The sequence below is a fragment of the Chaetodon auriga genome, chromosome 10 (assembly GCF_051107435.1).
Source record: "Chaetodon auriga isolate fChaAug3 chromosome 10, fChaAug3.hap1, whole genome shotgun sequence".
Lineage (NCBI taxonomy): Eukaryota > Metazoa > Chordata > Actinopteri > Chaetodontiformes > Chaetodontidae > Chaetodon > Chaetodon auriga.
Window position 1 is genome coordinate 23,025,881 of NC_135083.1, and position 14,816 is coordinate 23,040,696.

At 43.0% G+C, this 14,816-nt stretch overlaps 1 protein-coding gene across 5 annotated transcripts in view; it reads left to right on the plus strand.

The window, feature by feature from the left end:
• tns2a (tensin 2a) overlaps positions 1-14,816 on the plus strand; it is a 50,244-nt gene that overhangs the window by 23,286 nt on the left and 12,142 nt on the right. For 3 of the 5 annotated variants that reach the window (XM_076740467.1, XM_076740464.1, XM_076740466.1), the window contains exons 4-15: positions 6,932-6,970; positions 7,426-7,467; positions 8,726-8,775; positions 9,079-9,262; positions 9,550-9,600; positions 9,761-9,883; positions 11,275-11,339; positions 11,808-11,891; positions 13,051-13,163; positions 13,605-13,665; positions 14,019-14,094; positions 14,458-14,587. In XM_076740467.1, coding sequence (XP_076596582.1) covers positions 6,932-6,970; positions 7,426-7,467; positions 8,726-8,775; positions 9,079-9,262; positions 9,550-9,600; positions 9,761-9,883; positions 11,275-11,339; positions 11,808-11,891; positions 13,051-13,163; positions 13,605-13,665; positions 14,019-14,094; positions 14,458-14,587 — 1,018 coding nt within the window. The remainder of the gene's footprint in view (positions 1-6,931; positions 6,971-7,425; positions 7,468-8,725; positions 8,776-9,078; positions 9,263-9,549; positions 9,601-9,760; positions 9,884-11,274; positions 11,340-11,807; positions 11,892-13,050; positions 13,164-13,604; positions 13,666-14,018; positions 14,095-14,457; positions 14,588-14,816) is intronic. The other 2 variants (XM_076740463.1, XM_076740465.1) reach the window with 2 other exon arrangements.

A 14,816-nucleotide genomic window follows, 5' to 3' on the forward strand; every position in this document is an offset into this window, starting at 1 on the left:
TAGCCGTGGCCTTGAAGTCCCCTCGTGTTAGGCTGGGTGCTTTCTGGTTTTCTTCTGAAGTCCACGTTGTCATGATTAAGAGGCATTTGACATGTGGGATGCATTTAAAGTAGAGCTATAAAGCTAAGCCAGGTAACTCTCAAAACTGCCATTAAATCGATCTTGCAGGATTGAGCAAAAGACAGACCATCTGCATTTTTGACCGCCAGACATCCATAAAAAAGTTTAAGTTCGTCTTAACGTTATGTTTCTGTCAAAGTTCTCCTGTTTCCATGCGAGCATGGAGCCAACAGAAGATGACATATTTGTTGTAACTTTAGTTACTGTGCTAGAGCTCTGAAGCTGTAGGACCTGTGAGTTACTTAATGGCAAGAGCATGATAAACTGAACAGTGGTAACTATTACAGAAATCCTCAGAAAGCCTGCGTATAACCCACATGACAAACAACTTTCCAAACCATTTGACATTCCAGCACAACTGCAGCCAGCAAGCATGCAAGTAAGAGGGATTCTATCATCCTGAGAACACCAAGTGTTCCCCTTCCAGCTTTGAAACAGAGAACGTTACACAGACAGAGTGGGTAAGAGCAAAGGTAGTATTTTCCACCCACGTTAACCATAAAGGCTTAAGTCAACAGGTGGATACATGTGCAATGTCCAGAAATAGAGCATGCGATTGCCAACCCTCCGCCCTAACACACTTGAAATTGAAATTATGGTAAAAAGAAAGTTCTTTGACTTCTTTTCCTCCTTTTTAGAATGATTTTAATTGACTGAGACTTTTAACATACAGCGCATTCCTTTTACCATTCATCTATTTGGAACTTGAACTATGACAGAGAACAGGTGTAAGACATAAAGATACTTTATACCATACGGCTCAAACTCTCTAAGCAGCAGTTAGCCACAATGCGTGCTTGAGCGGAGTGGAAGCAACTATCGTTATTTGTGTCTTACTGGTCAAATTAGCATGGCAGTAGTTGGTGATCTTGTTTTGTCCCTTTATGCAGTCTTTTTGTGTCTGTACTGTTTTGATGAATCAGTTTTCTGTAGGTGCTTCATTGATGCTGACATACCTGCATCACCATCAGTCTCTCAAAACAAGAGAAGAAATGTACCTTCTGGGGTCCTATTTTTCTCAGAATCACCACACTCTGTTCTGTTCTAGGCTTGCTGTATTCTTCTATAGCTTGCTCGCCACTGATGGTGATGATGAAGCACACAAGGTCATAGCCAGCATTGGTTTTCACTGCTGATTCGTCGCAGCTTTCATCAGTGCTCTCTGATTGGCTCTCCCTTGGGTACTTAAGGAATGGGAAGACTGTTAAGCCTAAGGCTAACCATCAAAGGAAATGCTGCATGAGTGCTGTGTTCATCTGTAACCAAGGAGCAGGATGTTTGGATCAGGATCTCACAGATGTAGTGACCATCACGCCTCAGTACCTGCTCTCAGTGAACTTCGAATCCTTGCTGCAGGACTTTAATTGTGCTGCAGTTGATGGTGTTTTTGTCCATCTCACTTATTGCATGTTACCAAAGTGACCCAAGTTAAGTCACATGGCAAAAGGGCATGCAGTGGGTTGCCCCATTGGTGACATCAGCACTCTCTAGTTACACCGTGATTTGTTCATGTAGCGTTGCCTACACAAACCTTAGGGAAAAATTGTTTGCCATGGCAAAAGCAACATTTAAATCCAACATTTCCACAGACTGTGTGGCCACTGCCACAGCCAATGTCAACGTACGTCCCAGTGAGGACTAAGAAGAGCAGACTGGAGCGGCACAGTCTGTGTAAATGTTGGATTGAAACATTGGTTTCACGATGGTCAAACATTTTATAATTCTGAAAGAAAGAAAGGAGACATCTTTGCAATCCCAAAAGTGCCTTTAAAGATGCAAATCTCTGCTGTATAGCAAGAAACATTTACATTTCTTCTTCAGGGTTTTCAGATTGAACGCTGTGTAACTGAATCACAGAGTAGCATATGTAGTGCAGAAGGTGGGGCAAGCAATGGGTCATATGGACAGTATATTTTAGGTATTTATATACCATGAACAGCATATTTTATTTTCATACACTGTATCCACACACATAGACAGAATCACTCTCAAACACAGTCACAAACGCTCACAAACATTGACCTCACACACCCATCTCTCACACTAATAACATGCCAAGGCTGCTACCTCACCCCCTAGTTATGCTTCCTAGAGCCCACAGCTCTTAAGCCATGCGTTGAGAGGAGAGAGCTGTGCATTATCCATTAGCTATGCTTCTTCTGGCTTTGATGGATCAAAGAGCATGTAAAGAGCTGGAGGAGCCAGGGCCACTGCAGCAAAACAAAGCGGACTGAGAGGAAGAGGACAGAGGGCTGGCAGATGGAGGCAAGAGGGCAGGGAAAGGAAAGGAGGAGGGGTGAGGTGGAGACGTGGAGGACAGGGTTATGGGGGTCAAGGCTCTCTGAACCTTGCCAGCTGGACCCACCTGAGAGGAGGCCACGGAGGGCAGCGTTTTAGGAGGAGCTGGGGGACAAGTGTATGAAATAAGATGTACAAAGAAAAAGAATAAAACAGAGTGTTTCCTTATATGAAGAAACTTTTACACATGTAAGCAGCACGTGAATCCGGAGCAAGTTAGAACAAGCTCGTCATGAGTGTTTGGTGACTGATGGTCACAGCGGATCAAACGTGACCTTCCAGCTCTGAGACACTCCCAAGTGCTGGGATCACGAAGACGTAAGAGCAGTGGAGTTTCAAAAGGAAGGTGCAGTGGATGAAAAGATTTCAAGAAAGCTAGGTCTGAAGTTGGAAAGGCGAGAGGAAGACAAACAGGAAGGCGGTTGTTAGAAAGACAAGTAAGAGAAGAAAGAGGAAGGAAGCATTGAGATCGAGAGAAGCAGAGGGGGAGAGGATAAACAATGCAAGAGAGAGGGTGAGAAATTGGACTGAGAGACTAGAGCAAGAACAAGAAGAGGGAGAGGTAAATAAAAGGAACAGCACCAAAAGTGAGGAAGTAGAAAGGACAAGATGTGGAAGACAGATGGAAGACATAACTAAGAGGAAGGTTGCAGGAACACAAAACAGACAGCAGCAGAAAAGCAAAAGCGCACGTAAAGAGGCAAGTGGACAGGGATGAATAATGGAGGGAGCAAGTCGAGAAAGAGGGGGAGAGAGAAGGGAGAAATGAACCTCCAGATATAGTGGTAGACAGGATGACAGGCAAAGGAGGCAAGAGGGAAAAGAGAAGGAGAGCGATGGGTGGAGGTCTATTAGCAGGAAGTTTGTGCGTAAGTGTTGGCCTGGGGAGATGGAATCTGGTGTGGTGTGTTTGTTCTGGCCTAACAGCCACCCTCAGCAGGCCCCTTCACTGGGCACTGGAAGAGAGGGATGTAGAGGAGTAAATGGAAGAGATTAGAGATGAAGAAAGAATGGGTCAATGGGCAGCTTCAGCCCAGGTAATGCCTGATTGATGCTGCATTCAGAAATGAAAGCAGGAAAGGTTACACAGTCAAAATTGGGTAACTGTAGTCATAACAACTGAGGTTTGAAACAATGTGGGCTGTATGGACCACTTCCAGCAGTGAGGAGAAACTGGAACCAGTGGATGATCCCAGAAGGTTTTGATTTCTCTTGTTAGAAGCAATTTGAATTGCTGCATTTTCCAACAATACCACCAGATTTCATTAGAAGCTTTGTGGCATAGCTTCTATTGAACGTTGTGCACGTCCAGCCCCACGAAGCAAGAATGAGTCGTTTGCTCAACCGGTGACATACAGCACTTGCCAAACTTCCCAGTTTTCCCAGGACTTTCCCAGTTTAAATTGTTCCCTCTTGGTATGCTCATGGGACGGCAGCTTCACTCAAAAATATATTTCTCCATCACTGTAACCCCTAACCGCCATCATTGCTTTAGAAGGTTCTGACGTACAGATGCAGTTTCACCAGTTCTGATCGATACAGTGGGAAAGCAGAGACAAAGATGCAGTAATTCTCAGCACTGGATGGACGGAAAGTAAGAGACTGAAGATAGTGAGATAAATGGACAGAAAGAGAGAGAACGAGGTCAAATCACAGAGAAGAGATGGAGAATATGGATCGCTCCTTTAGCACAACACAGCAGATGAGAAGTAGCCGCAGGTGTCAGAATAAAGGTTGGAAAATGAGTGGAGGAATATGATCAATGCAGATGCTTCCAACAGATGTTCAACATCATACACTTCACTAATTAAACATCTATCATGCTCTGTGTCATGAGCAAATGCTGAGCAGGCCCAGTTGACCTTGATTATGATTAAGTTTCGCAGTCTCAGGCCTTTTTATCCTGAGAAATACCAAGTCTCAGTGGTCTTCAACCCTACTCCCAGTGATAGATGTGAAACATATGTAGTCTTTGTCCTTCACCAAGACACTTAACACCAATCTGCTCATTATTGCAGGCTGCTCTGCCCAAAAGTTTGAGCTAAATAAATGTAAAATGAAAACAGAAAGTTTGAAAGACTGGCAGTTATGCAGGCTGTTCCTAGAAGAAGAAAGAAGACTGTAGGAGAGAAAAAAATAGTCACAAAGTAAAGACAGGGATAGATGAATTTGACCGGGACAGGAAGGAGGTAATTGCTTGCTTACCATGCGGGTTTGAAATGTAGAGTTGTTGAACAGAATGACAGAAGAAGGGTACAGCATGCGAAGGGTCCCAAAATCAGGCCCAGCCCTGTAGTATTTAAAGAGCATGGACATGATTGAAAGGCACATTTTTATCATGGTAGATGAGTTTCATATGTCGCTGGATGTCACTTTAAGCAGGGACATTTAGACGTGCTGTCTAAACCCAATGCATTGTTCTGCATGTTCTGATTTAACAAAAAACAAAAGTGAAACGGACCAGCTTTATTCTGAGACAACTAAGCGAAATTAGAGCCTGACCCCAGCCGAAACCTATCGAGGCAGTTATTGGGTTCAGACTCGGGATAAAAAAGAACCACAACACAGGATAAGATTTGAGATTCATTTCCCTACGGAGGTGGAAAAAACATTAATTCTCCCGTTGAGTCAGACAGGAACGTCATCCCGTTACTCATTTGATAGCTGATGAACCTGTTTCCTGTGACTTCTGTCAAACACCACAAGTCTCATTTTAGCTCATTATCTGTTCCTCTGCCTTCCTGTTGATGTCTGTTGTTACGCACAAACCCCAGCAGAAGACTGAGCCTGATGCTAAAGAAAGAGGGGAAGAAAGAAAGATTAACACGAACTGTACAACACACACACACACACACACACACTGTGGTGACACACCCCCAGGTTCAGGGCCTGTGTAACTTCCCTTCTGTGCACAATGAGATATACACAAGCCCTTGCCCTTTTCCTGTGTCCAAATAAACAGTCCAAAAAGGGCTATGTAGCGGGAACACTGCTTTATGTGTGTGTGTGTGTGTGCGGGCACGTGTGTGTGTCCATGTGTTGCGTGCGTTACGTAAGCATGACTGTGGCCCTCGGCCCCCTTCATTAGGGCTGCTGTCCAGCTCCGGCTTCCTTTGGTCACAGTTCATTGACCTGTGGGCCCATAACAGACATGGGAATTAGATGTGTCACTCAGTATGTGTGTGTGTGTGTGTGTGTGTGTGTGTGTGTGTGTGTGTGTGTGTGTGTCTGTCCCACTGCTCCTTCAGCTGTGTAGCTGTGTATTTGGCTTCACGTATGCACATACTTGCCTGTTGTAAACATGCTCTCCAACATCAGTTGTACGTCTGTTTCCTTGGCACTTAAGAACATCTAAGTGGTTTTACAGACAGTGTTTGTGCTCGATTCATCATCATGTGGCTCTGTGTGTTCCTCCCCCACTCTGGCTTTAAGCTACACTGCTGAGCTGTCTGATAGTGCTGAAGTACTATCTTAATCTTAAATGGGAAGCATTCCCGGCAGTAGTTGACAAACTGACATACAAGGTTAAAGTGTCGTGATTTTTTTCTCAATCGCACATTCCAGAGGCAGTTAACTTATTGTTGAGTGATGCCCCCACATTCCTTCTGAAAAAACTTGGACATTATTCTTTCTTTTTGCACAAAGCTTTAGTCCCCCGCATTGTTTGAGGCACAAAAATGAATGCCTACAGTACTTTACTAGGCTGAATATTTTAGTTTTTATGTAATATCATATGAACATAATAATATTAGCATGACATTTATGTAATTGTGAAATGAGAGGATTGATATCACTCTCATATCTGCCAGTAAATATGGAGCCAGAAGACAGTTAGCTTATCTTAATTTAAAGACCGGAGGCAGGGTTAGGGTTAGATGTCTCTGACTAAAGGTAAAGCATGCACCTACCAGCAGCTCTGAAGCTCACTAATTAACACCTCTTTTGTTTTGCTCTGACCAAAACCAAACTGTAAAAACAGCAAGCTGTGGTTTCTCATCGAGTGAGGTGCTGGAACTTTTCCTTGTCACTGTAGTGGCAAGCTGAGGTCAACAAACAACATTCTTCACAAGGCAATATTTTTTTTAGACTTGTGTATATCATGTACGTAGCCTCTGTAGTTGATTTTATTTTGTATGTTTTTTTTTATTGTCTGTTTGTTCTTTTTATACCACTGCTTTTTATTCTTGCTGCTGTAACTGTGTTGTGACTTTCCTCAGGGTGGGATTAGTAAAGTTTTATCTTATCAATCTTCTCATCTAATTCAAAGTAAAGAAGCTGATCACCTATAGTCTTAAACTGCTCCTTTAAGACGGACTTCAGGTCCAGTAATAAGTCAGACTATGGTTCAGTTTATTGTGGATTTTTCCATCTTCATCTTTTGGTCTGAGGATCATTTGTTCTTAATCATCTCACAAATCTTGACTCCTTCTGTCCAGATTTTGTGTGTATGTGTGTGTGTGTGTGTGTGTGATCCAGTCGTCTCTTCACATTTGGCCATCTTTGTGTGTTGCAGGTGACCTCTGCATGCATCCCAGCTCCCTCCAATGATCTGGTAAGTCTCTTTCACGCACCCGTTTCTTTTCCTTAAGAGCGTCCTGTGTACAAGACTAGGTTTCCCTCTTTGTCTAGCCTCAGTTACAAGGCATGGCTTCCCAAAACCACCGTATGGTTTCCTCCTGCTGAATTCCTTTTGGGAAGCTGAGCCCTCGACCCAGTTTGAGCTGGGTTCATTCCTCGAGCACTGCAGGATTCCAGTGCAGGAGAAAAAAAAAAAAAAGCTGATGTTGCTACAGGAAGTAGTAATGTTTATCCATTAGAGAGTCTGTTTGTTTAATTAACTCTCCTTCCTCTGTATCCCCTCTTCTCTCCCCCTTCCCTCCTTTCTTTCCTCCTTCTTCCTCTCTCTTACCTCCTCCCTTTGCCCTTTGTCCTCCCACCATCCTTCCCTTCACACCCTTCTCTCCTCTCTTCTCCTTTATCCTGTCACCGCTCCCTCCTTGCATCCAGCAGCGTAGAGGGACCGCTCCTTCTCGACACACCCAGCACCTGGTGAGCACACTTTGACCTCCCGTCCTCTATCCTTGCCCTCCACACTCGCATACTGTTTTTTCTGCATCTTCCCTTGTCCCCACCCCCCATATCCCTAGTGTCAAGCTATACATCTTGGAAATTTCCAAGCCTGTCAGGGATAAACCGTCTGTGGCTACATTAAATTTGATTTAGCACATACTAAACAAACCAAAGTGAGAGCAGAGCAATGCCAGATACATTATGAGCCTCTGCGAAAATAAGAAACAACCATAAAGCTTTTCACTCCTAAAGGCTGCGATGCTTAATAACATAACACGCCATAACAGGAAGGCGTTCGGCTCTTGGGAACTGAATGTGTTCAGTAAATCAGATTTTATATTTTTTGGGTCAAAGCTGGAGATCTGGCCTAATGGTGGCGCAAGAGGGAAGGTTTCTTCTGCTTCTGAAGGGGGGATTTGGGAGCCCCTGGTGGTGCCACAGGATAGGTCAGGTGTGCACTGTGCTGGACAGATAGATTGGGTCTTTCCCAATACCCACACTTTGCATGGCAGCCTGCAGTACGCATAACCCACGCGCTCTGTTATTGATAATATCCGAACACTGCACTCTTATGGCAGAATCTTCAAAGATGGTTATCACTTAATATAGAAAATCAATTCTTCCTTGTGTGTGAGTAAGAGTGTGATAAGACTAGAACCACAAACTGTATCTGACATTGCAAAAAAAAAAAAAAAAAAAAAAGCTATTAAATATCATATTCCTTGATCAATAATTTAGAGTATCCTTTTCCTTCCCTAAAAATTGTGTCAGGCAGAAACTCTGAAAATGACATTATGTCCCTGTTATGTGCAGTGGACCTTTAGTGGAACTAAATGGAATCACATGATCAGTTGTACTGCTTCTCTCCACTTGTTTTTCATCATGCAAATACTGTATGGTGAATCTTACTTAGTGGTTCATTATGTGGGGATTCAATTGAGCAATAAAGCATCTGAGCTTGACTGAACCATGTATTTGTGTCATGGGGTGGCCTCCTTGACTCACAGTGTCCCACTGAATTAAGCTCTGATAAATCTTCATACGCTTACAGTCTGAATTGCCGCTTGGGTGCTGTTGGCAGTTACAGGAAATATAAAAAACTTAAGTGTATTGCAGCTGACGGATATCGCTACCTCTATGCCAAAGCGCTAATGGGCCGAAATGAGTAATCATTGAAATGATCATTAACTATGTATAAGCTCTGAGTTTTAAATGTGTCTTTCTTTATTTCCCTCAGGGGTCCACCAAGTCTCTGACCTATACTAAACAGAGAAACACCCTGCCAAGGTAAAGGTCATCTCACTCATTTTTGATCCTACATGTTATTGAAGTGCCTGTTGCTCTGTTCCAAAGAGGCAAATGCAAATAAGGTCTACATATCAACGCTATAGACCACACTCTGCACTAATCAGTGTGCTCCTCGTCTCCTTCATTCTCTCCAGAAGTGTAAGGCATCAGTGTGATGGAGCACGTTTCAATCTTTTCTGTTCCTCCTCTATTTTCTCTTCTCTCCATCCATGTGTGAAGGAGCACATTCATGATGTGCTGCCACATACAACCCGCAGTGACGCTCACATTTTCTCCTCCCAGGAGCTTCAGTGTGGACCGCGTGATGGAGAGAGTGATGGAGCGCCACTACGACTTCGATCTGACCTACATCACCGAGAGGATCATCTCTGTCTTCTTCCCCCCGAAGCTGGAGGAGCAGAGATACCGTCTCAACCTGAAGGAAGTGGCTGCCATGCTGAAGTCCAAACACCAGGACAAGTTTCTGGTGAGGGAACAGAGATGCAGCTCACCCTGCCTCTGCCTGTGGTTTGTCTGTGGTATTTGCCACAGCGGTAATTTGACTTCTGTCCTTTGAGTATTCCGTTTCATTCAGCTGAACATGCTTGTAGCACAATAGACAACAGAGACAATATGTTTGACATATAGCCACAGGAAGCCACAAAATACACATAGCAACCCACAAATTAGCAGTCTGTTTGTTTTTCTGTCACACCCATGATAAAATAACTGAAACCATAACCTGCTGCACTGACAAACATCTCTTTTTTTCAGCTCCTGAACCTTTCGGAGAGGCGCCATGACATCTCCCGACTAAATCCAAAGGTAGGATTTGTCCTCTTGTGCTCCTCATAGCTCTCTGTTTCAGTTAAGTCAAGTCATTTCAATAGAAAACAAACAAGTGATATGGAAAACACATACAAAAATCCAGTAAGTTAATTATTTAGTCAAATCTCCTGATCCTTCTCTCCATCTTGACCACCAGGTTCATGACTTTGGCTGGCCGGACCTCCACGCCCCACCTCTGGATAAGATCTGTGCCATATGTAAGGCCATGGAGATGTGGCTGACCTCTGACCCTCACCATGTGGTGGTCCTACACTGCAAGGTCAGAGTTCAAGGGGCTGCCGGGGGTTTCTGGACAGACATCCCACTGTTTCCCAGGCTATGAAACATGATGTATGATGATGATGATGTATCACAATGAGTTTTGTTGTTTAGCAAGTGGGCAACATGTATTGAATTGACCTTGATGCTAATTCGCAAGTTTTACTGACCATGATGTTACATTCATAATGTTAACAATGTAAGTACTTATAGGAAAGGTTACGTAACTAAATACATGATGTAACTGAAGAGCTGGCTGATGAATGTAGTGGAGTAGAAAGAACAAGACTCCTGTCTGAAGTGTAGAAGTGTGAAGTAGCATAAAGTGGAAACGCTCAATAAAAATACATGAGAGTACGCTAAATGTACTTTCACCACTGACTGACAGCTGGGAAAGCTCATAACATAATATAAATAGAAATACACTCCTAACTATCTGCATGCTCATTTGGCTTCATGTTACATGTGATTACTGCTTTCGCGGACACATCTGAAGATGAGAGTCACTTACAATTTCCTTCACTTGCTTGTACAAGTTTAATCTCTCCGTTCACCATTTCTGATGTAAAACACAATAAATTAAGTTACATATTGCACTTAAAACATAACTTGAATAAAACCAAAATTTCAGAGTGCACCATGTAATTCAAAAAGCTGTTTCCACCCTTGCCCGAGAATTAACCATACAACCGAGATCAGACTTTATCGTCCACATCGTTCCACATCATTGAGTGTTTCGTTAAGTCGTCCTGTCAGGAAATTTGTGGCAATATGAGCTTTTTCACCAAACGGTGACCAGCTAACTCTGAGGGTGACCGAGCTCCCACTGCTTGTCTGGGTGTTTTTATTTTTTTTTTTTATTGCTTTCGGTCAGGAGAAATTAAATACTAAACCAGACTACTTCTGTGGTCTGCTGGCTCTCCAGAACATTCCAGCTACAGGCAATTCTTTCCCAGCTGCAGATCACGCCAGGGATGGGAACAAACAAGTTTTTGTCAATGAAGAATCCTCCACTGAGGGACACGCTGAGCCAAACAAGCTTTAATTTGTGCTCAGTGTGGAGGTGCAGCCTTCTTACTGGTATCTTGAGGGGCCACATTAGGAATTTGAGGCTGGAATGTCTTTGGAATGTGTCAGGAAGTTCGGAGCACCCGGTGTGAAAAAACCACCACAGGGAGCTTTTTAATTTGACTTCAAACTGCTTGTCCACGTCTTTTTGTGTCCCTGCCTTCTCTCCGTCTAACCCTGTCTCAATCAAAAATCAGCCCTGCAGTCAAAACTCTGGGGTTTTACAAGCTGTGAAATTCAGCTGTCTTAGTGCAAACCTCAGTGCCGGGGGATGAGATCAGCACATCATGACTTCGCTAATGTTGTTCCCTTTCCCATCTGCAGGGCAACAAAGGTAAAACAGGCGTGATCATTGCAGCCTACATGCACTACAGCAAGATCTCTGCAGGGTGAGTGTGTGTGTGTGTGTGTGCGCGCTGGAGACATCCAAAGCCACAATTTGACATTTTCTTGTTCACGCAGCATATCCTCACATGGAACACATTAAAGATTATTCAGCAGATGTGCAAAAACATATTGGATTTGAAAGCAGCTATTTAAACACTCGTGCCAGATACCTTTAGAAACTTACTGCAGTCCAGTGGCCGATGTGTCGTAGTTTAAGCATATGCAGCATAATGATTTCCATTCAGACGTTGTTGATAAGTTTTTTGATAAATTAAGCCCAGTGGATTCTGCACAGGAACGGTGGAAACTAGTTTATCCTGTGACCAGTGCCAGCTGTATCCTCTCCATGTACTTTCTGGCATCTAGAGAGTCTGGTGCAAGTCCCATGATGGAAATTTTTGGCTCAAAGCTTTTGTGTGTGTGTGTGTGTGTGTGTGTGTGTGTGTGTGTTTGCATGCATTAATGTGCAGGGCGGACCAGGCTCTCAGTACTCTGGCCATGAGGAAGTTCTGTGAAGATAAGGTGTCCTCTTCCCTCCAGCCGTCCCAAAACAGGTAGAGGCCACAGGATGAAATGAGGGGAAATGGGGAGGGGGAGAAGGGCGGGGGTGGTGGTTGAGGGTATCCCACATCACAACTGAGGTTAATGAATGCACTCCCCAAGAAAGAGAAAGCAGCTTTTTGCTTCCAGCTCTTCATACATCCAACTACTGGATTTGATTTATCCTTAATCTCAGGTTTAGGCCTTTTTCACAGCATAAATAATCAAATTAATAATGGCTGAATTCCATTTAGCTGCTTCAGTCTCAGGGATCTGGTATTGTGCATGGTGCCTTGCTGGATAGCTGGAATAGAAGCCACTGATGAATGTTATTAGTAACTTCTGTGCTTTTATTATGACAAGTCAAAGTGTTTGCTCTGACAAAGGCTTATAAAACCGTCAAAGTAAAGCTAACAAAGCTATGTGATGGTCCTTAAGTGTAAAAAAGTAATGTTAAAATAATAAAATGAAATGAAGTAATTTTTCCATTGACGTAGACTAAGAGGGAATGTTACACAACAATACATTCGCAGTCTCAATCATAATAGTGAAGGGCATAGTTTAACATTCTGGGGAATATGCTTTTTCAGCATCTTGTTCCAGTACAGACATGAGAGTGCTATCGATCTTCTCATCTATCATCAGAGTGATGGGAAACTGTCCAAAGGTCAAAATACAACTTATTTGTGAACAAATGAGCTGTAACATGTTAGTAAGATTTCGAGATGCTGCTTGATGGATTTTGCTGCTGTGGCTTCATGAGTGTTCATGCTGTTCTCATTTCTTGTCAGCTGCTGTAGTGTGTAAGTGTTACAGGTCTTACCTCATGTGTCTTGGCAAGAGAATTATTTTTTTTCCCAAAATTTAGAACTATTCCTTTGATAGCTCTTTCTTACATAAAAATGTGCTTATGGAATCTCACACTGAATGTTCAGCTGTGACAGACACAAGAGATATTTCCTTTCTTTTCACCTGCCTGCCTCATTTTCTCCTTTGAAGAAACCGATGCTGCTGGCTATCTGACAGCAGCATCGTCTGCTCCGGGGCCCTTTGCATTTTTCTGCTCTCTTTTAAAGATATTTGCTCATGATCTCCATCTGTTATTCTTATACCCCGTTTTTATCTCACTTGCTTTATATCATAAGGATCTCTCATTCCCTCTCTCTCTTTCAGGTATATCTATTACTTTGGGGGCCTTCTGTCCGGGGCGATCAAGATGAACAGCAGCCCTCTCTTCCTCCACCAAGTTCTCATTCCGTCTCTCCCCAACTTCCAGGGCGAAGGAGGTGTGAATGTTTAGTCTTATTACTCAAATCACCAAAGCACGACACATATATCTACCTGTTCCCATGTGTTGTTGTGGGTACATTGGGTTATGGGTACATGTGCTGTAATTTGATGTGACTTATACTTAATAATAAATATATATAATTATTTCATTACATATTTATTGTAATACTTATAGAATTTCTATGTATTATAATGATGATAAATATAGAATTCTCACTTTATGTAAAACACTATGTAAAGCATTTCCTCCTGAATCACAGCAACACTGCTGACTGGATGTGTCATAGACGTCTCATTCACCCTCCTCCCACACAAACTAGTCTGTTTATCTTTAATCTGATGATCAAGTCCAAAAGGCGTGGGTGGCAGTCAGCACATTCCTCTGTCTTCATGCCGATAATGCTGGCTATGTCTGAACTTCTCTCTCCTCCTCCTAGGTTACTACCCCTTCTTGAAGATCTACCAGTCCATGCAGTTGGTCTACACTTCAGGCATATAGTGAGTCTGTCTCACTGTCATATGGCCAACTGATAGCACAGATAAGATGGAGTGTTTTTGTTGGCTCTGCTGTGACATCTTTCATGATCATTAAAGATGTAAAGGAAAAAATCATAGAAAGAGATTAATCAGAGCTTTACTTTTACTGTTTACCTCAAGGCCTCTCCAAGTTAATGCACGTGAATAAAGGCACAGTCAGCTGAAAATATGATCAAGCTTGTGCTAAAATCAATCATTTATCACTTACAAACACATTGTTACAAGTTGTATTTGTATCATCATAGCAGTCTGGGTGTCAGTGTGCCCATGTTTGGTCATATACTGGATCTGCTTGTCCACTGTTTTGTCTGCAGTGACCTTCAAGGCACTGGAGGCCGGCGTCTGTGTGTGACCATCGAACCGGCGCTGCTGCTGAAGGGTGACATCATGGTGAGTTCACATGGGAAGGAAATGCGAAACAGAGGACTCCTGATATGGGTGGGGCTGTAATCATGACTTCATAACTTTTTGTCTTCAGCAGACATCAAAAACAGAAGAAATACTTTACAAATGAAAAGTACATATACTAAAAAACTTTGGAAAAGTTGCCATGTGTCATCCCAGAAATATCCGTTTTGGTCTGGGAACAGGTTTTGTCACTTAGTTAACAAGGTATCATAATTTGTAAGTCATTTGGAAAGTGTAGGTGTCAATCATTTTGGCACATGAAGCCTTAAATTTACTGCTGTGACCTCTTATTATCCCACATGCATTGAGATAGGTCTCTCATCTTCTCTCTGCTGCCCTCTGCAGGTCAAGTGCTACCACAGGAGAGCCCAGAGTGCAGACAGAGACACTGTGTTCAGGCTGCAGTTCCACACCTGCACCATCCATGGATCCCAGCTCTGGTTTGGCAAAGGGGAGTTGGATGAAGCTTGTACAGGTATGTTTATAAAATGCATGACAGCAAGCTCTACCTATTCCACATTAGTTCTACAGTATTTGATGAACATTTCCTCATAAAGGAAGACCAGTTCAGCAGGTATCCTGTGTAATATGGGACATATTATGTCAACAACTGTATCTGCATCCCTTTAAAGTGACTATAATCAATCACCCAACAAGCTGCCTTTAACTCTGCTGAACTTCATAGTGTCTTTCAGCTCATTGTT